This window comes from Drosophila grimshawi, unplaced genomic scaffold, assembly GCF_018153295.1.
Source record: "Drosophila grimshawi isolate 15287-2541.00 unplaced genomic scaffold, ASM1815329v1 contig_1367, whole genome shotgun sequence".
Taxonomy (NCBI): Eukaryota; Metazoa; Arthropoda; class Insecta; order Diptera; family Drosophilidae; genus Drosophila; species Drosophila grimshawi.
The window spans coordinates 10,004,989-10,029,855 of record NW_025062889.1 but is presented as its reverse complement, the minus strand read 5'-3'; the positions used below and the strand labels follow the sequence as shown (position 1 = coordinate 10,029,855).

General features: G+C 40.0%; 7 protein-coding genes across 8 annotated transcripts in view; 3 read left to right on the top strand and 4 right to left on the bottom strand.

Annotated features, from left to right (window-relative positions):
- The window catches only part of LOC6559274 (diacylglycerol kinase 1), a 38,967-nt gene extending 27,552 nt beyond the window's left edge, over window positions 1-11,415 (top strand). The window contains exons 10-21 of the mRNA XM_032735239.1: window positions 1,464-1,572; window positions 1,823-1,954; window positions 2,150-2,361; window positions 3,898-4,029; window positions 4,267-4,459; window positions 4,545-4,631; window positions 4,715-4,929; window positions 5,327-6,349; window positions 10,276-10,431; window positions 10,509-10,737; window positions 10,801-10,982; window positions 11,057-11,415. Of these exons, the coding sequence (XP_032591130.1) occupies window positions 1,464-1,572; window positions 1,823-1,954; window positions 2,150-2,361; window positions 3,898-4,029; window positions 4,267-4,459; window positions 4,545-4,631; window positions 4,715-4,929; window positions 5,327-6,349; window positions 10,276-10,431; window positions 10,509-10,737; window positions 10,801-10,982; window positions 11,057-11,146 (2,760 nt within the window). The 3' untranslated portion in view covers window positions 11,147-11,415. The remainder of the gene's footprint in view (window positions 1-1,463; window positions 1,573-1,822; window positions 1,955-2,149; window positions 2,362-3,897; window positions 4,030-4,266; window positions 4,460-4,544; window positions 4,632-4,714; window positions 4,930-5,326; window positions 6,350-10,275; window positions 10,432-10,508; window positions 10,738-10,800; window positions 10,983-11,056) is intronic.
- Window positions 11,416-14,014: 2,599 nt separating this feature from the next.
- LOC6561164 (ubiquitin-like-conjugating enzyme ATG10) lies at window positions 14,015-16,540 on the bottom strand. The gene is made up of 4 exons (XM_001986285.3): window positions 16,485-16,540; window positions 14,614-14,732; window positions 14,415-14,559; window positions 14,015-14,361 (listed from the first exon to the last, which is right to left on the bottom strand). Exons 1-4 carry the CDS (start codon window positions 16,504-16,506, stop codon window positions 14,096-14,098), a joined length of 552 nt encoding a protein of 183 aa, XP_001986321.2. The 5' UTR covers window positions 16,507-16,540; the 3' UTR covers window positions 14,015-14,095.
- On the bottom strand, window positions 14,827-16,502 carry LOC6561163 (tRNA (adenine(37)-N6)-methyltransferase). Its single transcript, XM_032734483.1, has 4 exons — window positions 16,315-16,502; window positions 16,097-16,235; window positions 15,563-16,037; window positions 14,827-15,501 (listed from the first exon to the last, which is right to left on the bottom strand). Exons 1-4 carry the CDS (start codon window positions 16,374-16,376, stop codon window positions 15,014-15,016), a joined length of 1,164 nt encoding a protein of 387 aa, XP_032590374.1. The 5' UTR covers window positions 16,377-16,502; the 3' UTR covers window positions 14,827-15,013.
- Window positions 16,541-16,618: 78 nt separating the features above from the next.
- Window positions 16,619-17,775, top strand: LOC6560076 (proteasome subunit alpha type-6). 2 transcript variants are annotated; one of them, XM_032734481.2, is made up of 4 exons: window positions 16,619-16,707; window positions 16,773-16,869; window positions 16,953-17,129; window positions 17,200-17,775. In XM_032734481.2, the coding sequence occupies exons 2-4, from the start codon at window positions 16,794-16,796 to the stop codon at window positions 17,679-17,681; spliced, it is 735 nt and encodes a 244-aa protein (XP_032590372.1). In that variant the 5' UTR covers window positions 16,619-16,707; window positions 16,773-16,793; the 3' UTR covers window positions 17,682-17,775. The 2 variants fall into 2 exon arrangements, with proteins under 2 accessions (XP_032590372.1, XP_001986319.1); XM_001986283.3 differs by having other exon boundaries at window positions 16,641-16,711.
- A 9-nt stretch (window positions 17,776-17,784) lies between these two features.
- On the bottom strand, window positions 17,785-19,612 carry LOC6561026 (deoxyribodipyrimidine photo-lyase). Its single transcript, XM_001986282.3, has 2 exons — window positions 19,492-19,612; window positions 17,785-19,431 (listed from the first exon to the last, which is right to left on the bottom strand). Exons 1-2 carry the CDS (start codon window positions 19,557-19,559, stop codon window positions 17,832-17,834), a joined length of 1,668 nt encoding a protein of 555 aa, XP_001986318.2. The 5' UTR covers window positions 19,560-19,612; the 3' UTR covers window positions 17,785-17,831.
- A 332-nt stretch (window positions 19,613-19,944) lies between these two features.
- Window positions 19,945-22,059, bottom strand: LOC6561025 (syntaxin-6). Its single transcript, XM_001986281.3, has 4 exons — window positions 21,533-22,059; window positions 21,257-21,414; window positions 20,454-21,137; window positions 19,945-20,388 (listed from the first exon to the last, which is right to left on the bottom strand). The coding sequence occupies exons 1-4, from the start codon at window positions 21,565-21,567 to the stop codon at window positions 20,312-20,314; spliced, it is 954 nt and encodes a 317-aa protein (XP_001986317.1). The 5' UTR covers window positions 21,568-22,059; the 3' UTR covers window positions 19,945-20,311.
- Window positions 22,060-22,801: 742 nt separating this feature from the next.
- On the top strand, window positions 22,802-24,585 carry LOC6561264 (phospholipid scramblase 3). Its single transcript, XM_001986280.2, has 6 exons — window positions 22,802-22,974; window positions 23,304-23,351; window positions 23,415-23,543; window positions 23,599-23,990; window positions 24,173-24,316; window positions 24,378-24,585. The coding sequence occupies exons 1-6, from the start codon at window positions 22,890-22,892 to the stop codon at window positions 24,405-24,407; spliced, it is 828 nt and encodes a 275-aa protein (XP_001986316.1). The 5' UTR covers window positions 22,802-22,889; the 3' UTR covers window positions 24,408-24,585.
- The last annotated feature ends 282 nt before the right edge of the window (window positions 24,586-24,867 follow it).

The window sequence follows — 24,867 nt, the reverse complement described above, 5'->3', positions numbered from 1 at the left end:
CACAAACATGGGGCAATGGGGCAACGACAAATATGTTGTCAACCACATGGTGACTACAAAAATAAACTCAAAGCGTCAGAAAACTCAATTAACCAAATGCCGTCGGTCTGTGTCGAAACTATGACAACGACGTTTCCAGCTATGTTAATGTGTTGGCTCAATGGGATTGGTTGGGGTGTGGTGTTGGTTGGAGCACATTCATTTCAATAGCCAGGATGGGCTTATGACACAGCTAGAAAGCGAACGAAAGCCACATCATTTAAATTCTAAGCGTATACAAAAATTTTGTAATCAAAAATTCTTGCGCCCTTTTTGTGTTGCGAAAAGGAATCAAGTATAAATGCTCTAATCGAGAGTGCTCGATTATTAGTTACCCTGTACATATTTTCAAAGCAATTTAGATTGGTGCATTGAGGAATATTAAGGTCAAGCTCCGAAGTAATAGAAAATGAATAAGGATTCTCAATTCCAACAAGGAGATGCTTTATATTTTCATGACGATTTAGGTATCTGTAGGATAGACAGATGTTGTTCAAGAATATATATATACATTATTATTGAGTCCGAGCTGATTTCTTCTGCTTGTTACATATGACTGCATAATTTTGACCATCCATTCATAATTGGTAGAGGATATGAAAATTGAGTCAAACACAGTTGAAACAGAAATTATCAAAGCAAATAATGAATTGCACAATTTTGAAATTCATTTCCGCTAAAAACACAAAGGTCTACAAAGCAAAAGGGATGCCGTATAAATTCTGGGAATTTGTAAATATGATGATGTTCTATTACAGAACCTTTTGTATAATAACAACTTAAAGTTTATCAAAGTTCACCACTCGACGAACGCAACAGGACATGAAATTGATTGGAGCAGGAAATTGTATATTTCTCAGCGTAGACAGATGATTCTCGGAAAAGAATATGCCATTGATATCAGAATGCAGCCAAGCAAAACTAGATTAGACGAATATCCAGTGGAACTGCGGAAATTTCAAAGGGAATTTTCAACCGAAAATATAATGATGCAATACAATTGAAAAAATGGAATTTCAAGTATATTATCAATGGAAGGCATACGCCGCATTGCACAATTATTGGATGAAGTGAGGTGCAACAGCACTTAAGCTGACTACTACAAACTCAATGCACTCTTTCACAAAAGCAAAATCAGTTGCATGGCATTTTAGCTTTGAATTTCATTATGCCAATATCTCATTGCACATTGGCAAGGGAACATTTGGTGGCTAACACAATTTTGAGCCGGCAATCCAATAAAAGTTACCTGTGAATTTTCCATACATCTGACTCCGGATGCAGCATCAACGTCAAAAAGCACTTGTGGCTAAAATTACCTTTATTTTGTGGCAACCGCCGAACGTCTATCAGGAAATCGCATAGACTGAACCAGCCACACGGCAGCATTTTGCTCAAGCACTCTATGCAATCTTTTCTTACAGATTCTGCAAGATATGATGGTTGAAATCGACTATGACGCCGATGGCACAGTGTCCTTAGATGAGTGGCAACGGGGTGGCATGACAACCATACCGCTCCTCGTTCTCCTAGGTGAGTGTTAGCCAAGTGGCTGTGAAGCTTTCAGTTTCTGGTCTTTCTATCTGCCTGCATTGGGTGCCTTAATAATCAAGTAATTCGCCAAATAAAAAAAGAAGAAAAAAGACAGATTTGAAGGAAAAGCAAGTGAAACGTGGCCTTTAAGTGCATCTGGGCTCTCTGCACTTACACACAAGTGGCCAGCTCTGTGTTTTATGCCAGATCCAATGAAATATCAAATCGATTACTCATCGTCCATTTACAGGCGTTGATAGCACCACTCTCAAGGAGGATGGCATCCATGTGTGGCGCTTGAAGCACTTCAGCAAACCGGCGTATTGCAATCTCTGCCTCAACATGCTAGTCGGCCTTGGCAAGAAAGGACTCTGCTGTGTCCGTAAGTACAGGATATAGATGTACGCATATAAATAAATTGCAATCATTTATTTTAAATTTGAATTATTGTTTATTGCTTTGATTGGATATTTGGCATATGTCATCTGTAGAAGCCATTATAAAAATGTAAAAATAATATTAAATAAATTATTTTTACAATTGGGTTGCATATTTGTTTGTTCTCATTTGTGATTAGTTTGCAAGTACACGGTGCACGAGCGATGCGTGCAACATGCGCCCGCCTCATGCATCACCACCTACGTGAAATCAAAGAAGCCCAAATGCGGCGCAGATCTGTTGCATCATTGGGTAGAAGGCAATTGCTACGGACGCTGCTCCAAGTGCCGCAAACGCATTAAGGCATACCACGGCATAACTGGACTGACCTGTCGCTGGTGTCATATGATGGTAAGCATATATATATATATATATATATATATCACATATATCTGTTGGCGATTCGCAATTATTTTAACGTCTGCAAGCATTGTGAGAGACAACAAATTCCGTTGAAATGTCGACTGACATGTGTTTTAAAATCTGTCGAGCTCAATAAAAATTGCACTTCACATATTGAAGCTGCTTGTGCAGAAGCTCAATATAAATAAAAAATAACATGAAATGCTGACATTGTCACTCTGACGACAAGTGTAACTGGCATTTTAATACTTCAGAGTATTTATTTAACAAGACAGTTGCCGACAAGATGAGTGGCAAAGTTCCTTGTTCCACTCGGCGACATTCCAATGTGCACAAGCCTTGGAATTATCCAATACGCAGAACTAAAAGAATTATTCAGATCAACTGAACATGTTGCAGATTTATCATACATGTTTTGGCCATGTCTAAATATTGTTGAGCTGATGTGATTGAAAGTAGTGCAGCTCAAGCAGGTTGTGTGCATAAATGCAAAACATAGTCTCCGTTCTCAGTTTTGGCTTCGTTATACACAACTTAAAGAAATTATGCTGCTGCATGCCACAACACCCCAAGCTACCAAAACCATCATTCCAAACTCTATCTCTGGTTGGAGCTTTGTTTCGTGCTGGAGGCAGTGCCAACTTTCAACTTTGTCTAACGACTTTGACAAGAGCAGTAGTCAAGGTAATGCCAAATTTGTTATCTCAACAGCAACAACACAAACAACAATGCCAACAAAATGTCTTTCGACTCAGATGCGGTAAACTGTATTTTATTATTATATTTTGCATGCAAAACGTTGCAAGAATATGCAACGAGCTCAATATTTTTAAATTTGGCAGCGCATATCTCTTCTATTTTTTGTACAAAATTTGCATTTATATTTTGGCAGCATTCAGATATTGATCAGAATTAAATACAAAAACTGTTTAGTTAAAAATAAATGTAAATTGAGCTTAAATATTTAATTGTTTACTTAATATTTAATGTATTCGTCTTAAGGAAACTCATAATTTACTTAGTTGCCACTCCCCGTCAATATTTTAACTTATATATCTCTGACTCTTAAAATATTTCGAATGGAAAAAATTCGCACTTAAATCGCATTTAAGCGTAAATTAACATTTTGGGAGAGGCGCTAACAAACTTTTAATCGGATTCATTAAAGCGAAATGAGCATTTTCGCAGGCGTGCAGAGTGTTCGTTAAATAAATACGTATACGCCTAGGCAGCCCAGGCAGTCCAGCCAGCCCTGGCCTGCCAGGCAGCTAACGCGGCCTTCGTAAGTGGTTTTTATTTTTTTCGGCCAAGAGTAAATTGGAGTGTAAATGGAATTAAAGTCCGACAAAATTTTATGAGCTCGATTTAATTTTTCGGTGGTTTCGCTCTTGCAGCTAATTTAATACAAAATCTCTCAGTATATATATGTATATATAGTTCTCTCTCTCTCTATCTCTCTCTCTCTCTCTCTCTCTCTCTCTCTCTCTCTCTGTTTCTATTAATGTCATCTCTGTTTTTCTTTAGCTGCATAATCGCTGCGCCTCATCGGTGAAGAAGGAGTGCTCGCTGGGTGAATATGCCGGGCTTATTGTGCCACCCACTGCAATCTGTCCAGCTGTCCTGGATCGCCAGCGTTCGGTAAACCAGACCTACAAAGTGAGTGGATCTGTTCACAAGTTTTGTTTAAAGCGCTTCGCCAAATACCCAAACAAAATTAATTGGCAATTGTACTAATCCATTCACTCTTGATACGCACGCTGCTTGCTGTACTTGTTTGCTTTGCTAACAACGCAATCAACCCATTCAACCCACTGTCCACACTAAAATTGTACCCCTTTTTGTGCTGCACACGCATCAATCAATCACTGTGAAACACACAAATACCTTGAATAGAAATCACAAATGCATCATCATCACCAGGCAACACATTTCCAAATCACGCTGCCGGATGAGCTGAGCTGTCCGCTGCTGGTGTTTATCAATCCGAAGAGTGGCGGGCGACAGGGCGATCGCATTCTGCGCAAATTCCAGTACATGCTCAATCCCAGACAGGTCTACGACTTGTCCAAAGGTGGACCCAAGGAAGGTGCGACATTAAATGCATATCGCCTGGCAATTCACTTAAATTCGGAGATTTTCTTCTTTTTTCTTTTCTTTTTTTTTTTGTTTAGGGCTTACGCTCTTTAAGGACTTGCCCAACTTCAAAGTAATATGCTGTGGTGGCGATGGCACAGTCGGCTGGGTGCTCGAGGCCATGGGTAAGCAAAAAAAACAGCAGCAACAGCAGCAACAGCAACAGCCACCTATATGACTAAATTATAATACACACAAACAACCACAGATTCCATCGAGCTGGCCACACAGCCTGCTATTGGGGTGATACCCCTAGGAACTGGCAATGACTTGGCCCGCTGTTTGCGCTGGGGCGGTGGCTATGAGGGTGAAAATATACCCAAATTAATGGAGAAGATAAGGCGTGCCTCGACCGTAATGCTGGATCGATGGAGCATCGAGGTGACCAACAGTCTGCCAACCGTCGAGGAGCTGCGGCCAAAGGTGAGCGATCACACCTCTCGGGATTGTCCATTAAAATACACTCAAATCTGTGTGTCGATAAACTTTCGTGTTGTTAATATAAAGCGACACAAGGAAATCTATACAGTTGAGTCTCTGCCAGCAGTTGTGCAACCAAACTTGGCACAAACTAGGTGAAAAATCCAATTTTCGTATAGAGTTTTGCAGTTTGTAGTTTGAACATGTCTGTGGTCTCTGGACTAAAAAGCCCTCTGGGCATTTCAGGCAGTTGGGTGCAACCAAAAACCGATTACACAAACTAATTTAGTCTGTTGCCACATGTTTCGGGCTCGTAGCCAATTGCAAACTTCAATAGCCATAAACTAACAGTGTGTTACATCTGTGTGTGTGTGTGTTGTGTGTGTTTGACTATTTGCAGGTAACTTTGCACTCGAACATGCAAAAGGTGATTGAGTTGTCGCAGAGTGTTGTTGTCGACAAATCGGTGATCGAAAGATTCGAAGAAATTCATCGACAAAACCTGATGAGCAGCAGCTGCAGCACAGACAACATGTCGAATGTGAACCAGGCGCCAACAACTTCGGCATCCGCCACCTCGATTATGATGGCAACGGAATACACTCAGGATATGAGGACAACGACAATGACATCGACAATGGCCGGTGGAGATGGGGGACAACAGCAGGTGGGTGCTGACAGTGGCACACGCACCACAACCACCAAGAGCATTTCAATGTCAACGTTCGAAACGAGGCGCATGCAGAAAAAATTGGCATCCACAATGAGCAGCAGCAGCAGCAGCAGCAACACAATCAGCTCAAGTGGCAGTGCCGCAGGCAGCCTCAACACCAATCTGCCGCAACAACAATGCCAGCCACAGCCAGAGCATGAGCAGTTGGCAACTGCAGAGTTGCCATCCCTGACCCGAACCGATGGAACAGAAAAACAATCGCTGGAAACGCTGCTCGTGCAGCACAAACAACATCAGAAAAAGTTAGCAGAAGAAGTTGCTGCCGCTTCGGTGACGCCAACGGATGCTGCCGCAACCGAGAGTAATGCAAGCGATCATAATAATAGTCTGTGCAACGTCGTTAAACAGCAAATTACATTGTCATTGGATTTGTCGGACAAGTGTACGACCAGCAGCCAAAACAATAACAACAACAACAACAATCAAGAGCAACAGAACAGGCAACATCATGTGGCCAGCACACCACAAACCCCAATCACACCCATCACACCCATCACGCCCACAACGCCATCAGCAGCTGTGGCAGCGGCAACACCAGCAACACCCACAACCACAGAGACAGCAGTGCCAATCAGTGCAACGCAATGCGGCAGCAGCAGCAACATTCCACAGAAGGCAATCAAAGTGCAATCGGACAAGGACTGCATTGTGCCCTACAACATTATCAACAATTACTTCTCCGTTGGCGTGGTGAGTACTCAGCTCAAGCTAACTTTGTTTTCCTATTGTAAATCGCTTAACAACTTGGCAAAATATCTATTTAACTGGCTAATGCAATAATGTTGAGCAATAGCAAATCATGTTTAAGCTTGAATCTTGCTTATTCGTATTATTTTTCATTTAATTCTTATTTAGTACTTAGCATGATGACTTAGTTTTAATACAGAAGACTTTGATACTGCTGCAATTTTAAGTAAATTATTTGATTGGCCATTATCAATAAATGGTCCAGTATTTTTCACTGTTCAATTATTGTTCACAAAATAATAATAATTTTGCAGTAATCATTGCTCAATGTTTCAACAACAAATAAGTAATAAGAGCACTGAATCGCAGTGGGGTTTGTTCAAGTAAATTGATTTAGGATATGGTGGCAATCAATAATTTATATGGATATGCATATATATATAGTGAAGCACTTATGCAGAATTTCTGACATATAAAAGGAATAGTGGCAGATATTTCGTTCGGGAATTCGGCAAGCAGAAACCTGACTTGCACTTTGAAATGGACGCAAATGAAAAGTTGGAAAAGCGCAGCTCTTTGTAATGCAAATTTCACTCGAATTGCATTGAATAAATTCATAAAATGAAATAGACGAAAACCAACTCAAGCAAACAACTCTGCAATGAACAGCGATGAAATTTCATAGAACTACAATTTGATATTAAATATGAGATATGAGATATTCCGTGGTCGAAGCCAGTGGCACGTAGCCTTGGAAAAAGCATGCACCATTTTTAAACAAATTGCAAGCGCACTTTCCCAATTGCAAAAGTGTTGAACAAACAAATGCAAAGTGTCCAATTGCTGGACATACACAGACCCAAACAAACACATACAGATATTGTTGGTTGCCCAGCTGGGCAGACAATCAACCAAGGCTCATTTGCATCTTTGATGCAACGCTGAAATTCCAGCTCACACAGCCATCGTTAGCAGTAGTTGGATTCAAAGGACCCCAGTCCAATTTCAAATGTAACTAGATAGATTACTTAGCGAGTGAAAGCCAGCTATCATCAGCTTTAGGCACATTCATTTCAGTCGTCTAGTTGAGAACATTATCGGCATTCGATTTGCTGAGTTTGCGCTTTTTAAATTAATGCCTTAGACTGGTTTTTGGCTGTCACTGCAGCTCAGCTGGCGACTGCTGGTTAATTAGTAATTACGACTGCAAGCCACATGCCACATACAAAAGGGCCAAGGGAAATGTATTGCGCTCGAGGGACAACTTGACGTGAATGTGCCCCAAAACACGCCCAATATCCACATACGCACATAAACACGTAGGGTAATAAATACAAATTCAAAGGACGAATGCGAATTCAGTAAGTTTTGTAAGTTTTATTTTGGGTTTTTTGGCTTTTGAATAATTTAGCTAGATTCAGAGATAAAGATAGTAGCAGAAATCAAAGACACTTTTGCTACTACGTGCGACTAAGTAGCTAGCAAGGATTTAATGCGGCAATAAAGAAAGTATAAGTGGCAAATTTACAGGCAGCCAGGCAGCCAGGCAGCCACAAGATGTGAAAAGTAATACCAAATAAACGAGGCGAAAGGCAGAAACGCACAGAAACTGAAAAGAATGGCTACTACTAAAACGGATATGTTGTACAAATCAGCAAGGCGCAACTTGAATCGTGTCCTGCGTCTAATCAAAATAAAAACACGCCCACATGGGACACCAACTTGGCAGTGGCACAGTCAGGACCTGCGATAGTGTTTACTGATTCTATTTGCTTTAATATATATAAATGTATATACATACAAGTACATATATATATATATGTATATTATATATATATATTATATATATATCTGTGTGTGTACTTTGTAATGCTGCTCCATTTGTCAAGTGCGGCTAAAGTTGAAATCCTTTTTGTGCAAACGTTTTGCACTTTCTCCCTACCACCCTGCCCACCCTTAATTGAATGTCAGCCTAAACGCAGCACACACACTTACACACACACACAACTGCAAGATTAAGATCCACAAAATCCTTGCTAAAATAAAAATATTGCTCCAACAAGAAGGATCCACACAATTTGGTGTCTCTTGCCTTGTGTGTCTTTATCTCTGTATGTGTCTTACTATGTGTGTGTGTGTATGTGTGTGGGTGTGTAGCAGTGTGTGTCAGTGTGTGTGTGTGCGTGTGTGTGTCGGTTTAAGGGTGTTAGTTTATTTATGACCTGTTGTGCGTCTGTTTGAACTGTAGGCGTTTACAGACAAACTGTCAACGATTTTGTTCTTACAGATACACCTTTAACAACATATATATATATATATATATTTAAAAGGTAGATGCCAATGCCAAAAATATAAGAAAATTGAGTGGGTTCTTTATTTGAACTGTGTAGCTATTTATGATTATACATTTGGCATTGCTGTAGTTAATTGGCATTGGAATATCTGGTATCTTTTATCTGGTATCTTCTGTGCTTCAAACAGTTGCCAACAATTACAGGGTATATCGTTGTCTGTTGTGGAATTTACTAGTATCTGTTGTTGTTGTTGCTGAGATTTCACATGTCGGCTTCATTTCGCGCTGCCCCCTGGCTCCACTTCCTTGTGAAACCCATTTAGCACTCATGTTTATCGTGTGGATGTTGGCTCCGAGTAAAGCACACAAGGAGTCCCAAACGTGCTACGAGCAACTTGTCATATACGTTTCCACATATTCATATAAACATATATATATATATATATAAATATATATGATATGGAAGCTTTGCTCCTTGATTTAAAGGTTGTGGGTCGATGAGGCGGGTTGGGCGGGAAACAAGGTAATGCGCCATGGAAAAGTATTTCACACTGACGCTTTGGTTTAACGTCAACAATTGACGTTAAGCGCGAACTTGTGCGTTGCTGATGAGAGTGCCAACGAAATGCCACAGGATCAGGAGCAGGAGCAGCAGCAGGAGTGGCAATGGTGGAGTCACGGGAGTCATTGACTCAATGGGTAAACATGTAATTGTGTGCGTTGCGATTTTTGCCCAGGATTTGCCTTAACTCAATCTCAAATATTAGAAAATGACAAGCCTGGTCTTACGTATCTTTTATGGCATTCAATGTGCGTTTTATGCGCTCTCAGATAAAGCTGTCCCCCTCAATTTTATGACCTTAAGGTGCTGTTTTATATGGCCAAAACGTTTGGTTAACAAATTTCATTGCCCACATGCCAGGGACAGAGACAGAGACAGAGCAGGACTCGCAACTGGCAACTAGCTGGCAACGAGCTAATTTGACGTTCTGCATCGGCATCAGCAGAAGCATAAACTTAAAGTGAGATGACACTTGGGCACGAGCAAACTAATTAAAAAGTTTTGTCAACATTTTAGCTACCTGTCTCGCACTTTGCTAGATTATTCAATTTGCGCTCGAGCGATAATTAATCTTATTTACTTAGTAAAAGCAACAGCCACAAATTAGAGGACCGCAAAGAAAATGATGAAGTGGCTGCCAAACCAGACATATTCATCCCGCTCACACCTCCTCTCATCGCTAACAGTTTGCCATGGTTCCTTCTCAGTATCCTCACATGCATAATAAATGTGCCTATATACATATATATGTGCATCATGTCGTATGACGTATGACGCAAACTGGGCCAAACCTCCAACCAGGTTGGCAATCTCAGGTATTCCAGCCCCCCCATTGAATATGCTAAAATTCAAATACAGCGAACTGCGTGCTTTATATGCCGCGGATGCTTTAAAAAGCGCGTGATTCGCAAGGATTATGTGACAAACCTTGAACGCACATAACTGTATAATTAAATATATATATATATAGATATTCAAATGTGACTGCAAAATTTATTAATACACGTTTTGTTACGTGACTAAAAGTAGAATTCGCTTTAAGCCAAATCTGATTATTATCATTTGTATTTGCAGGATGCTGCAATTTGTGTCAAGTTTCATTTGGAGCGCGAGAAAAATCCGCACAAGTTCAACAGTCGCATGAAAAATAAGCTTTGGTATTTCGAATATGCAACTTCTGAGACATTTGCCGCATCCTGTAAAAATCTGCACGAGCACATCGAGATTGTGGTGAGTGTCCAATTGAGTTGGGCAATATATATGCAAAGAGACCTTTAAGCCTTCAAACCTTCGCTTTCGTTTGTCAGTGCGATGGCGTTGCCTTGGACCTGGCGAATGGGCCGCATTTACAGGGCGTGGCACTGCTCAATATACCCTACACACATGGCGGCTCCAATCTGTGGGGCGAACACTTGTCCCAAAAGCGCATTCGTAAAAGTGCCGGCCCTTTTGGCAAGAGTAAGAAACTCAAGTCCAGCGACAAGGAGTTCTCAGCCGCCAGCTTCACATCCGTAGACCTCTCAGTGGCCATTCAGGGTAAGTGACACGTGCAATATTTTATCTAACTTATTCTCTTATTGAGAATTATGATATTTCAAGATTTTGGCGATCGTCTGATCGAGGTTATTGGCTTGGAGAATTGCCTGCACATGGGTCAGGTGCGGACCGGCCTACGTGCCTCGGGTCGCCGTTTGGCGCAGTGCAGCGAGGTCATCATTAAAACCAAGAAAACATTTCCTATGCAAATCGATGGCGAGCCCTGGATGCAAATGCCCTGCACGGTAAGACTACAAGCGATCCCTGATGCCAGTCAGACTTTTATATTGATGACAACAACAAAAAATACACATTTCAGATAAAGGTAACACACAAGAATCAAGTTCCTATGCTGATGGCACCGCGCTCGGAAAAGGGACGGGGATTTTTTAATATGCTATGCAGCTGATTCAGGCGCAGCGCATCGAGCGACTTCATCGGCCGGCGACAGGCCGCTGAATCAGCCGATGAGCTGGAAGATGATTATCGTATTATGACCAGAAGCACCACCGTCCATAATTTACCTTAGCAAGCCAAATAGCTTTAAACTGTTTGCCCCCAACTGGCTTGCTTACAGTTCACCTAGTCAAAGATGTCTGCTTAAGCTTATATATATATATATATAAATATATATATTAGTTGAGTGAGTTAAGTGAGTTTTAGAGCTTTTCAAATAATTTTGAGGTTTATAATATATATATATATATAGAGATATATAATCAAATGACTTGTACAACAAGTACTCAAAATGTCATATGCATTCCAGATGGTTTAGTGAGCTGTATATATATATTTATATATATATATATATATATATGCCCAGCAGTTTTGTATATATACATAGAGTATAGCTTAAGATATGAATTAAAAATCTCAGAGTTTTGTAAATGCGCATCAGTGTTAACCATGTGAAAGCTTTAGATGTACTGTAGAGATTGGTACATGTATTTATTAGATATTGTAAGATCACACACATACACACACACACACACACTTAGCGAAAACTTGTCCAATAATGCAACTAAAATGAGACCAAACATTGTAGTGCGAATTTTAGAAAATAGTGCACAATTCTACACACAAATAAATAATTCTATATACATTTACATAGTATTTACAATTAAATCCGTCGTAATTAGTGCTGTGTGATATCAGATGAGCAGTTTTGTTTTTTTTTATTATTTTATTAAATGAAAACAAGTTAATATTTATATAGTTCCTACATAGTGAAACATATCATTGGCAACATTTAATTTTGATCCAAAATTTGTGTGTAAATTGACATTGAATTATCGTTTATAATAACAACATTATTTATAATAATTTGCTAACACGCAGCACTATGCAAAATATAAAAAATCAAGAATATATATATATATATAGATCTGTATATTCAAATGTATATTATATATGCTATTTATTTTATATATATTGTAAATAGAACAATGTAACTTGGTATACAAAATATCAATGAAATGGTGAAGCTTTAAAAGAATTTTGATATAAAAATACAAAAAAAAAATTAGATACAAAGAAAGAACAAATGCTATAGCTTTAACCCAAGTGAGGCATGTATATTCGATATAGTTCCATATAGGTATCCACGTAGGTATTTGCCACAGTAATACTCAAACCAATATAACAAATATCTACACCAATAAATTATTGTAAAAATTCAACTGCAAATAACAAGAATCGAATGAATATCTAAATCGAATCCTTTAGGGCTACATTTATTTGGATTCTCATCGGATTGGGTATAATACTAATAACAATATTTAACGTATGTTAACCAATTAAATATTACCTGAAACTATATTATACTTGTAATGATATACACATTATTATATATTAGCAGAAATCTATGTAACACATCCGATGATATAAAAAAGTGTGGAGTAAACTGATATTAAATCATTCCTTGTAAGCATTCATTTATGTCTGCTCTAAACGAATCTAACATTATAGTAAATTATATGAAATATGTATATAATATTAATCCAATAACTAATATATATACACAGAGTACCTACTTGTTTACTTTTAACTCATAAAGCATGGTTAGTCATTTTTTAAAAATACTCAGTTGTTGTATTTGTTGTTGCCGCATTTCAAATGCGGATATCGTTTGCTTTATGTTAGTGTAGATCAGATCAGCAACATTTACTGGATGGAACAAACACCACTAAACACTTAACAACTTTTTACATTCAACAAAAAATATATATTTAAAAATAAATAGCATCAGTTTAAATGTTTGAATGCCAACATTGATGTTCTGTAGATGTTCTGTATGTCAACACATACAAAGTATATATGTATCTACGATCTAAATGTATGTGTACAGTTGTTTTGCATATATAAATACATATTTACATACATATTATGAACGTACATTTTTTGTTCGATTACAAAACAAGCAAAATGAAAAAATATACACAAAACATATGAATCTATTTAATTTTTGCAAATAACATTTTCGATGCAACTCCTCTCGCCCACAAAACTGTATTCATTTCCAGCCGGTGATGATAACTTTCTTGTGTCGGGGCGTTGGGATGCAAATGCCACACAGTAGCCAGTTAACATTAATTATAAACGAGAAATGTACTATTAGGGACAAGTAAGCCAACTAAATAAATAATACATCAAATGTAATTACAATTTATACAATAAGATAATTAACTATGTACAGTGTAGAGCAGAAAAATATATAAGCGATAAACTAGAGACTAAAATGTATTTATTTACAGAAATTAAGTCAAAGTTAGAAACTTTATTTAGTGTAGACAGTATATAGCAAATATATAAATGATTATAACGAATTAGAACAAGACATGATAATTATTTTCTTGAAAATCATACTTACTAACAAAATTTAAAAAAACAAAAAAGAAAAACCAACTCATTATTGAATAGTAAATGCTTTTAGAAAACCAACTGCATTTTGCATGTACGAATACATTTAGATGTATATAACTAGGTCGAAATAATTACCTTTGTATGTATAACGTATGTATAATTATAACTTGGTTGTAGTTTAAGCTGGAGCCATTCGTATACTTGTGTGCCATTCGGTAGCCTTAAGTGCTATAAATTAAATATATTTGTTTGACGTCCTTATCCTAAAAACCACCTCCGCTTTATATGGTTTGCATACACACACACACACACATACCACTTATGTATAACACACACAAAACTAAACTTAATTTTCAATTGTGCCAAGGCTCTGCAAAATGTAATTGAATAGAAAAAAATATGAAACATAACCATTTATGTAAACCACGCCTGTAATCAGTGTTTAAAGCAACCAATAATAAATACTATCTATCACACATTTTATAAACCAATGCATTTAGATTTTGGAACAATCTAAACCATAGCTATTTGATAAATTCAATTTAACATATGGACCATATAAGCTAATGAAGGTGATCAAGATATTTTCACTCTTCCTACCAAATTGTGCTAAAATTTCAGAGGTGCGGCAAGGATGCAAAGCCATAAAGGGTCGAAACAGCACAGGATGCTCCATTTGGGTCAACATTTCGTAGAGATCGCTGCGCGATGCATCAGGCATAAATAAGCTCCAAGTAGCTTCCACATCCAAGAGGCTCCCATCTACAAAGTAGCTATCATTATCGATATACGAAAGGCATAAAAGGTAATTATACCCGATCTATGTGCTTGGAAGTAAAGCATTGGAACTTGATAAGACACGCTGTAGACGATATGATACTCTATATTTATGAGATCATTGCTCACTTTACACTTGATCTTCTGCGAATATCTGAGAAAGCTGTTGGGCTCTTGGTCGTCCTGAAGAAAATAAAAAGTATTTTAAATGGGAAAACAAGTTTGTTTGTAACTCACCTTTTCAACGAGCTCCCAGTTGTCGTTCAACTCGTGTGACTTGTCCAGAAACTGTTTGGCTTCCTTCAGAAACTCTGGCCAGGTCAGTGTTTTGTGTGTCTCTGCGTCGCTCATGTTGTCTTAAAAGAAATGAAAAATAATCGAAGCAATTTACAAACATGTATTGAAGAAACGGAACACACATAGATTAGATAAAGAAAAACACAAGTATAATTGTTTTGCATAGCAAGCACACACATAATAATGTCTCATATATTTTATACATAATCGACAAATCGAAACTTTTTACATTTTAAAGCTCATCAACTTGAGTACTTAAGATAACACATAATTAACTTTACTACAAAGCAGTCCAGGGAAACAGAATGCAGCGCTTAAAACTTATAACTAAATGCCTCTTTTAAGTGTTGCGTGGCTCCCCGTCCAATGCGGTCACCTGGATGTTTTCATTGCGTCGAACTTGCACCACGGTTACAGTGCCAGCGTTGTCATCAAACTTGCACGTAACCGTCACCTCGCTAAGCTGGAAAGTGAATATTTGTGAGCCGTATTTTGTGCGCAGATATACGGAACGTGGATCCGCCTCCAATATGTCGACAATGCATTGCTTCTGCACCTGCAGCTCCTGCAGCTGAGCCTCAGCGTGCTCATTGAATAAAACGCTCAACCGGTGACTGGCCACCACCCAGTTGGGTACACGCACTGCGCTGGGTAATGGTGGTGATGGTGCTGCCTGCATACCATTGCCACTTAATGCATCTACATTTATGTTACCAGCTGTATAGCCTGCAGCGCCATATAATTCCAGATCGGACTCTTCGCCATCGGGCTCCTGTCGCGAATCATAAAAGTCAACGCTGTTCTCATTTGGAACAATGGAAGTGCGATCTAATTGTGGATTGAAAGCAATCTTACAAAAATTATCTAAATTTAAAAATGTTCAACATGCCTGAGTCCATGCTTAAAACTGGCGCATCATAATATGGTATATACGGTTTAATATCAAGCACAGGCGTTCCATCTACCATATCAGTGCCATAGAAGCTTATAGTGGCGCCGTCAATCTTTTCGATTTCCACCAGTGATAGCCCAACCGGACAAGGTCGATGCGGTGAGCGTGTGGAGAACACTCCAATACGTTCGCCACCCAAACGTGGAGGTGCTACTTTTGCCTTTGGATGCGCATTGTTCCGATGGAAATGATAGATGAGCCACATGTGCGAGAAGTCGGCAAGACCCTCCAATGAGTGTTCCGGATTGGTAAAGATGCCATCATTCAGCTGTATGATGCTGCGGAGTCGACTACCAACGCTCGATTGGCGTGGCACGGCGCGCTTTTCTGGGAAGGCGCTGCGTATTATGCCAATGGGTTTGAAATGGGCCACATCATTGGAACCGTTGACGTTGATATCACTGCTGGTTGTCTATGGTTGATAGAACGTTAAAATTGTGTTCTATGTTTGGCTACTCACCTGAAACGCACCTGCAGCAGCAGCGTTTCCGGTTTGTCCTTGCCCTTGACGGTTTTGTTGGCGCAACCTTCGCAGCGAAAATCCTGCAGCAACCGGTTTATTGTTTCAATGTCCTTGCGCTGCACATGCTGCAAGTTGCGCACTTGCTGTCTGCACATGTAATCGAATTCAAGGTATTCATAAATAACTTTGAACTTGAACTTCAACAATATCAAGGATTATATTGTACCTCAAGTTGTTAATCTCGTTCCGAGCAATTGTTAATTGATTTTTCAAATCATCTTCATGCATGTTCGCAATACAACACCGTCGAACCGAATATATGCATATATATACTTAGTTAACACTAAACGTTCGACTTAATATTATTTGTATTTAGTTATTTTGTCGTATATTTACCTATTCGCTTTGGGCATGCCATTCACATTAGCGCAAATGTATTGCCAGCCATTTATTTACGATTGCCATTCACACAAAACAACGCGATAACAAGCCGACTATCGACTCGATAAAACGATATTTTTAGCCATCCCTCGTCAACAATGACTTTATAAATTTCGTGTTTGAGCAAATCAAAAAACCAAGCACACTTCAGCCAGTTGTAAATTTCATATTAAAGAAAGTATGTGAGTATTTCAAGAAAAACTTTAACAAATTATATACTGCAACGAGTATTGTTTTCGCCAGCTTAATCAACAAATAAACAACATGTCTCGTGGAAGTTCAGCCGGTTTCGATAGACACATTACAATTTTTTCGCCCGAGGGACGCCTATACCAAGTCGGTAAGTAATTGTTTAAATTATGCATTTTCTATTATATACTTTATAATATTTGTAATTAACTTCATGCATCCCTTAACGCACAGAATATGCGTTTAAGGCCATCACGCAGGAGAACATCACCTCTGTGGCTCTGAAGAGCGGCGACTGTGCCGTTGTAGCCACCCAGAAAAAGGTGACGGAGAAGAATATTGTGCCAGAGACTGTGACACACTTGTTCGGCATCACCAAGGAAATTGGTTGCGTTATGACCGGACGCATTGGTAATTTGAATTTATTAACTTGCCCAGGCAGCAGAGGGTTTTATCAAAATGAACTCGTTTATTTTCGCAGCGGACTCGCGCTCGCAGGTGCAAAAGGCACGCTACGAAGCCGCAAACTTTCGTTACAAGTACGGATACGAGATGCCTGTGGATGTGCTCTGCCGTCGCATTGCCGATATCAATCAGGTGTACACACAGAATGCCGAGATGCGTCCGTTGGGCTGCAGCATGGTGTTGATTTCGTACGATGACGAGCTCGGACCGTGCGTCTACAAAACCGATCCGGCCGGCTATTATTGCGGTTTCCGTGCCTGTTCGGTGGGTGCAAAGATGATTGAGGCGAACAGCTATTTGGAGAAGAAGTACAAGAACAATCTGTCCGAGGAGAAGGCCATCCAGTTGGCCATCACTTGTTTGTCGAGCGTGTTGGCCGTTGACTTTAAGCCCAATGGCATCGAAATTGGCGTTGTGAGCAAGTCGAATCCTCAGTTCCGCATTCTCGATGAGAAGGAGATCGAGGAACATTTAACCAAAATCGCTGAGAAGGATTAAGCGCTAAGCGCTGAGGCCCATTAATGTAATTTCAACTATTTTATACAGACCTTTAAATGGAATTGTGGAAAACATAAACCGAAAAAAACAACAATTTTCTATTCTATGTTTTATTATTTCCAATTCGAATAAGAACACATATAATCTGTTTCATTTTTCTTGCTTCTTGTGCACTTTACCGCCCCAGCGCATCACGTAGGCGTTAACATCAAACTTCCGCTTGCAGCCTTGATAGTTCATGAAGCGTATTTTGCCAAAGATGGCACGCTCCCTCCAGCCCTGATCGTGAAGACCACCAATGGACCACATGCAGCCCACATAGCCATTGGGATCGCGACCATCCAGGCTATACTTGTCGTTCAGCAGTATGCAATACTCCAAAGCCAGCTCCGGCGTCGCCGTCCACTCGAGTATCTTTTTGGCCCAATACATTCGCAGAAATCCATGCATTTTGCCCTCCTTCACCAGCTGCAGCTGAGCCGAATTCCAAAGATCATCGTATGTACGTGACTGCTCCAATTCCTCCAGCGAATAGCACGGATTGCGCTCATCCGTGCGATGCTCCTGCAGGGTCTGATAAGCCCAGTCATGCAGACCCTTCAAACTATCGTAGTGCTCGTTGTAGTAGCAAAAGTTATCTGCCAGTTCGCGGCGCACAATGGCCTCTTCGCAAAAGGCATCCGCTGATGCCTTATGCATTGAGGTGTATCGTTGCACCTCCAATGCACAGCGCTGTGCCGATATCTGGCCAAAGTGCAGCCAAGGCGAGAGTCCAGAAAGTGCATCGGCTGTGGGATCATTGCGTTTCTCATCGAAATAACGCAAGCGGCGCGTGCAGAACTCGTAGAGTTGGCGACTACCAGCTGTATAACCGGGCTTGGCCCAATCCACCACATCGACGCTCCGATCGCATGTCAGCAGCGCCTCTGCGGCCGCCCAGTCAACGGGCTTATCCTTTTGTCCATTGCCGTGTGGATGTTTGATGACAGGCGGAAACTCGGTCAGATATTCACTCAATTTTGAATTGATCTTGTTGCGGATGGTGCGCGCTGCATACTCCTGCTTCTCCGAGGTCACCCAGAGCGGCACAATGTTGTGTGCATCGACTTGGGTGAGAGGCACATTGCGCGGCAAAGCCTTGACCACGTCTGTCACCCACTGGCGAGGCAACCGCAGAGGCGCAAAGTCACAGACCACAGCGCCGATTTCCTCGGCAACCACAAAGGCCGGCAGTCGCTCCACCGCTGGACCCAGCAGCAGCTGAAAAGAGATGTTCAGATCACGACACTGTTGCTCCACCTCCTGCAGGCCGCCCAGCATAAACATGTAGTGCCTCAATGTGGCATTTAGAAACTTTGGCACCAGACAGAAGACCACACTCAGTGGCAGCTCCAGTTTGAGTGCCAAACGCTGTGCAAAGAGAAGCGCCCAATTGTCCTGAACGCGAGCATCTCGCGACATCCAATAGACAACGCCGCCTTTGCACTGCTCCTTCACATCAGCTGCATTGCTTAGGACGTGCACCCGTCTCTTCCTGAAGGCAAATTCATGGACATTGGATGCGGACGCAATGCGTTGCTCCTGCATGTGACTGATGAACTGCTCAAAGTTTTTGTAGCTTAGTTTGGACTTTTCTGTTGGAGATTGGACTTGAACTGTTTCCTCATCATCGCTGCTGCTTTCGTCTTTTATCAACTTTTTTTTGCCAGCGCCGGCTGCGCTCCTAGTTTTCGTGCGCTTCATTTGTAATCTGAATGAATTACTTATTGAAAAGTATATATTTATTATTTACTGCCAAATTCATACTTACAACTTTAATGCTGATCGAAAACCGCCAAACAAAACAAACTTATTTGCCAAAAATCGTCCAACTTGCATTGCGCATTATGAAATTCAATTCAATTGATCTGGTCACACCTTTTCGTTAAAGTTCAAAATACCGCCAACATTCGCGAATTTTGACTGTTGGTTAACAGCCACAAACTGGCGTCAACCACTAAGCAACATTTTGTTATATGGTTATTGCTGCTGCCACAAATAAGCTAAAGTCGATTTGCCATTGCGCAGGCTCGTTATCTTAGTTGTGTTGTGACGTCAAATGATTGACAATATCATTGAGTGTTTGTATGAAATATTCACAGAGCGACGCAAAACCATTTTGCTGGCAGATTCCTAACAGCTCTGCTAAAACTCGAAAGATGTTAAAATTAAAAATCAAACATGAAACTATTTTTGTATTTGTTTTAAGATTTATATATTTACTCAACTGCATACAGGTTTTTAAATAACTCTCTTGATATACAGATATATTCTTCTCCACACATACATATAAATTGTACCATTTAGCAAGTGTTTCAGTTACCAGAAACTAACGCATAATTCTTTCTGTCTTTGGAAATACGTTTTGCATTATTACTCTCGATTCTCGGATTTGTTTGGTGATTTTGTTAATAAAGTTTTTAAACGTGTATATATACAGCTAGGGAATTTTGTAGTCAGGTTATTAAAATATATATAAAATATTGAATTCGCTTTTAAGACTTGCAATTATACTTATTTAAAAAATAAATCTAATTAATTTACACTACAATTGTTTCGACTCGTAAGCGCAAAAAGTGTGAACAAATAAATTACAAAACAATAAACAGAATTATCACAAACAATAACAGCACAGATAGTATGAGGATGGCAGCCCACTGACGCTTATCTGCAATTTTTATTGAAAAGTTGACAATTATCATTAATTGTTGTAAGTTGTTGCATAATGCTTACCATTATTCATGTGTAGAACTTTGGCAACTTTCTTCATTGTTGTATCCAGCTTGGATTCGGTTGTGTCGAACTCATTTCCAAAATCATCCAACATGACCGCCTGCTCATCCAATTCGACGCCAATTTGGCGCGAAACAGTCTTAAGGGTGCCAATGGAATCACTTATCATGTCCAGCTGCTCATCCTGACCCTGAATCATGCGCTGTTGCACAGACACCGTCTCGCCCACATATCGATGACCAGGACTATCCAAACTACTGCCATTGCCCCCATAATGGCTGGGACTATCTATATCCAGAGCATTCTCCAGCTTGGAATACTTTGTGCCACTGTGCCGCGTTGCGGCTGCGGCTGCTGCTGCTGCGGACATCGTGCCTGCTATGGTATTGGCGACTGACTGTGAATTGGGGCAATCAACCAGATAGGTGCGATCGTTGTTTGAATGATATTCGTTGCTTTGGTTGTGATTGTGGTTAGGATTGTGACTGTGGTGGTTCAGGCTGTGATTCCTTTCGTTCTCGAGCAGTGGCTGATGTGCGGTTATGTCTCTGTCCCTGTTCCGGTTCAGGCTCATCTTATCCTTCATCTGTTTGACCTCATCGCGAGTGTTGTCAATGAAATGACGCCGGCTGGACAGTTCACGATTATCAATGCGAAACTTGGTTGGATTCTTTTCAACAATGCGTGCTCTAAACAGATAAAAACAAGTTAAGGAAAAACTGTAGTGGAAAGTAAGAAATCAAATTGATTTTTCGCAAGCGCAACAACTGCAACAGTTTAGTGTATGTGTGTAAAAAGGATATTGATAGTGTCCTCCAGATCCTCGAGGTCCCATTCAATGCTGCGCAACGAATTACGCAGCTCCGTTGTTGTCCATTCAACCTCGGCGCCACCGTCTTCGCCGAACTCACGCCAACGCAGATAAAGTCCGCGGGTTTTGTTCAGCGCTTTGAAGACCTCACTGCAAAGATAAGTACAAATGGAGGGGAGTGGAGAGTGTAAGGGGTTAACGGGGTAACGGGGTAGCAAGAGAATTGCATCAGAATGTGGCACATATTTAAGCGCAATAAAGTGCATACTCCTTGACAACAAAAAACGGATCCTCCAGAGACATGACCCACGCTCTGTCACGTATCTACTTCCGTCCAGATGCAATTTTTACACTTTTTCCCAACGGCAACTATGAGCACACTTGACTTTTATATTCATAGATTTTTTATTTCTGCTCTTTACAGCTCAGCTCCACGGCTCTTGTTGTTACACACACAAGTTCACACACACATTGAGTGGGTGGCTGTAAGCAACAACCCCACAAAACTTTTTTTTTGGGGGGGTGCGTTAAGAATGCAAGTTAGAAAATATGTTTCGCTTTGCGTTGCTATTTATTTGTTTGTTTTTTACGGAAATGTGTTGAATTTCGGTTAGCATGAAATTCCCTATTAACTTGATCTAATCTACGTTTACAATTTGTTTTTAGTGGAAGTTTATTTTTGAAAAGCAAGTTTATTGATTATTGCACTTAGCCATCTTATCTGCTTGTTGTTGGGGGGGAATTCGATATAGACCGCGCTCGCGGTCAGGCTATTGCGATAGCCAGAACTAAACTGACGTTATTTTGTGCTCTCAATACCATCGCCATCGCCATCGCTGGAGCGTGAAAGGAGTCTAAAGGTGAAGGCATTTGTTTATGCCGCTCCAGCGTTTGCGCAGTGCCATAAAATCAACCGCAACCACTCAATCGAGCAACGCGTTAACAGCCCCACAAACAGCAACAACAGCACGCAAATACAACACATATTGTTGTAAATACAACTCTTTAAATTGCAAACAATTAACATTGTTTCCTTCTCCTTCTATATTCAAAATAAATTCAAATTTTAGCAATAATAAAGCTGTTAAGCCTCCGCTCTTCCTCTTCCTCTCACTCTCTCTATATGTCTATCATTCTCACTCTCTGCGTGCGAATATTTTGCTGAGAGCGCAGCGACTTGCTTGTTGTTTGTGTTTGATATTTACTACGACCTGCTGCTGCGTCAATTTCATCGTTTATCAATATCAACTCACCTGCTAAATGTTGCCACCTCATTTAACAAATTTCTATGCACAAACAGTCTGGCTTAGACGAAAGAATTGTAATTTTAAACAATATTAAAAATCTTTCAAGTTACAGCTGTCTCTAATGTGATGTTGTGGTCACTTTTACCTTTAATGAGCAATGTTAACGCACAATCGAGTAAGGCGTCGAAACAGCGCGCTAACGCAAAAAAGAGCAAAGTAACGTAGCAGTTAGAATGTGAAAACCTTTTTTTTTATGGTACTTCTTTGCTTATTAGCTCTGGTCACATAGTTGATTTCGTCCGTTGATCTGTTTTGTATAGCGAGCATTGCATTTGAAAACAGAGTTAAAAACAAGAGCAAAAATAAAACTAAATCAAAATGCTGCAAAATGATGCGGTTCGCACTCTGCAATATGACAGTGAAATACGAGTGGCCCAAACACCCAGTCCCACCGAACCCCGAGGTAAATAAACTTTACGAAAACAATGAAATTCAAACTATTTTTGGATGAATCACTTGTGAAGCACTTAATGTTTTTAGTGCCTGATAAATGTTTCAATGGTGTAGGTGTAAACGATGAATATATACAAACAGCACAGGTACACATTGTCCCTATCAGTATCTTATCAGTACCCATACGATGGTGCTTTTATGACCGTTTCACCAGCGCCATTTCAAGTGCCTTTGTTTAGCGTCGATTTGACCAAGTGATCGATATTAGCCAGTTGCTTATCAACACGAATAAGATTCAAAGCACTGCTCACTGGTATTTGTATTTGTTCTTCTTTGCAGTTTTTGACTCACAAATCAGCATAACTGCCCAGCCGCGACCAACATCAGGTGATTAACTGCATATTTCTCTTAAGCTTATAATCTATATTAACTGGAACAACAATTTCACAGAGGCTCCGCGCATTCCATTACCCATTTCTACGGTTGCAGGCAGTCGCACTTTTATACCCTTGGCTGGCTACGATTGTCTCGCGGACCTGCCCTCGGTGCACATTGAGCAAACCTTCGAGTTGAATGATTGTGCGTAGAAGAGAATTGAGATTGTTCCGCCAACTAATCGAATCCCATTCAATAGCACTCACAGCCGTCTCGTCGGAGAATCGCTATGTGGTTCGTTCGCCGCTCGGTGATGCCATCTTTGCTGCCTCCGAGAGCTCCACAGAGAAGAACCGCATGATTTGGGGCGCCGGTCGGCCATTCCAGATGCATCTACTGGACAAAACACATCAGGAGGCTTTGGTATTTCGCCGGAAACTGGCAATGGGTTCGCTTTGCTGTCAGCCCAAAAATCTGGAAATTTGGATACCGCCCGGCAATGTGCTGGGTCGTGTGGTGCAATCCCCCACATTTACACAACCCGAGTTTTACATTGAAGACGGCAACACCAATCAGCCCCTGTTCTGTGTCGAAGGTCCGGCGAATTCCGGATTGTGGTGCTTTTGCCTACCAAACGATTGCTACTTTAAGGTAGGTCTAAATTAGAAGTTTCTAACGGAGGTTCTATCCGAATAACTCTGTTTTGTCGAATGGTCTTTTATGGAAATGTGCTCTTTTACCTTACCTCCTTCAATTTTGCACGATCTTCTCAATCCCACAAAATCCGATGTTTATTTTTAATATAATTCTTTAATTTTCTTTTTAACGCTCAGATTCACTCGGGTGGTGATCTGCGCGCCTCCATAGACCACAAGTGGTTGGCCAGCAAATCGCAGTACACCACAAACATATACTTCAGCGACGCCAGGCTAACGTCCAAGGAGCGTGCCCTAATCCTGGGCACCGCATTTCTGCTGGTGAGTTTCTTTTGATTTTGGGCTCTGCATTATAATGTATATACTTACAAATCTTTTTCAGGAATATATGTACTTTCAAAGGCGCTCCTAAGTCTGGCCCAAGTGGAACAACAAACCAACTACAAAATTGATGTTTTCACATTGATTTTTGTTTATTTTTTGCGTCATTCTTTTTTTGTTGTTGTTTTTTTTTTGTGGTTGTTTTTGTAAAGTTTTCATGCTCAGTTTTTGATATATTTTACATTAATGTAATAAATCACTTCATTTCATGTTGTTTTTGTGGTTGTTTGACATACATATAAATATACATTGAAATATATATATATATATATACCATATAATATATATAAATATATGTATATACTTAGCTATACTTGTAGCCATTTTGTACAATAATTTTCATTAATTTCTATTAACTATATATGTGTGTGTGTTTGTATGTGTGTGTGTGTGTGGTTTGTATTTCCTTCATTTTTTTTTGTGTTTTTCTTTTAGCTAGCCTACAAAACTTAATTTATATATGACAACATAATCTTTACCTATAGTTAGTT

What these genes read in the sequence shown, in the direction of transcription:
- LOC6561264 (XM_001986280.2), top strand. Translation starts at nt 22,890, where the DNA reads ATGCTGCAAAATGATGCGGTTCGCACTCTGCAATATGACAGTGAAATA. An exon ending in AACCTTCGAGTTGAATGATT is followed by an intron (nt 23,544 to 23,598) that starts GTGCGTAGAAGA and finishes CCCATTCAATAG; the next exon opens with CACTCACAGCCGTCTCGTCG. An exon ending in CAAACGATTGCTACTTTAAG is followed by an intron (nt 23,991 to 24,172) that starts GTAGGTCTAAAT and finishes TTTAACGCTCAG; the next exon opens with ATTCACTCGGGTGGTGATCT.
- LOC6561025 (XM_001986281.3), bottom strand. Translation starts at nt 21,567, where the DNA reads ATGTCTCTGGAGGATCCGTTTTTTGTTGTCAAGGA. An exon ending in CCGTTTTTTGTTGTCAAGGA is followed by an intron (nt 21,415 to 21,532) that starts GTATGCACTTTA and finishes TTATCTTTGCAG; the next exon opens with TGAGGTCTTCAAAGCGCTGA. An exon ending in GGATCTGGAGGACACTATCA is followed by an intron (nt 21,138 to 21,256) that starts ATATCCTTTTTA and finishes TGTTTAGAGCAC; the next exon opens with GCATTGTTGAAAAGAATCCA.
- LOC6561164 (XM_001986285.3), bottom strand. Translation starts at nt 16,506, where the DNA reads ATGGCATGCCCAAAGCGAATAG. An exon ending in GGCATGCCCAAAGCGAATAG is followed by an intron (nt 14,733 to 16,484) that starts GTAAATATACGA and finishes ATTTCTTTTAAG; the next exon opens with ACAACATGAGCGACGCAGAG. An exon ending in CTTCCAAGCACATAGATCGG is followed by an intron (nt 14,362 to 14,414) that starts GTATAATTACCT and finishes GCTACTTTGTAG; the next exon opens with ATGGGAGCCTCTTGGATGTG.
- LOC6561163 (XM_032734483.1), bottom strand. Translation starts at nt 16,376, where the DNA reads ATGCATGAAGATGATTTGAAAAATCAATTAACAATTGCTCGGAACGAG. An exon ending in AACGAGATTAACAACTTGAG is followed by an intron (nt 16,236 to 16,314) that starts GTACAATATAAT and finishes TTACATGTGCAG; the next exon opens with ACAGCAAGTGCGCAACTTGC. An exon ending in AGTTTTAAGCATGGACTCAG is followed by an intron (nt 15,502 to 15,562) that starts GCATGTTGAACA and finishes ATCCACAATTAG; the next exon opens with ATCGCACTTCCATTGTTCCA.
- LOC6560076 (XM_032734481.2), top strand. Translation starts at nt 16,794, where the DNA reads ATGTCTCGTGGAAGTTCAGCCGGTTTCGATAGACACATTACAATTTTT. An exon ending in GGGACGCCTATACCAAGTCG is followed by an intron (nt 16,870 to 16,952) that starts GTAAGTAATTGT and finishes CTTAACGCACAG; the next exon opens with AATATGCGTTTAAGGCCATC. An exon ending in CGTTATGACCGGACGCATTG is followed by an intron (nt 17,130 to 17,199) that starts GTAATTTGAATT and finishes TTATTTTCGCAG; the next exon opens with CGGACTCGCGCTCGCAGGTG.
- LOC6561026 (XM_001986282.3), bottom strand. Translation starts at nt 19,559, where the DNA reads ATGCAAGTTGGACGATTTTTGGCAAATAAGTTTGTTTTGTTTGGCGGT. An exon ending in TTTCGATCAGCATTAAAGTT is followed by an intron (nt 19,432 to 19,491) that starts GTAAGTATGAAT and finishes TAATTCATTCAG; the next exon opens with ATTACAAATGAAGCGCACGA.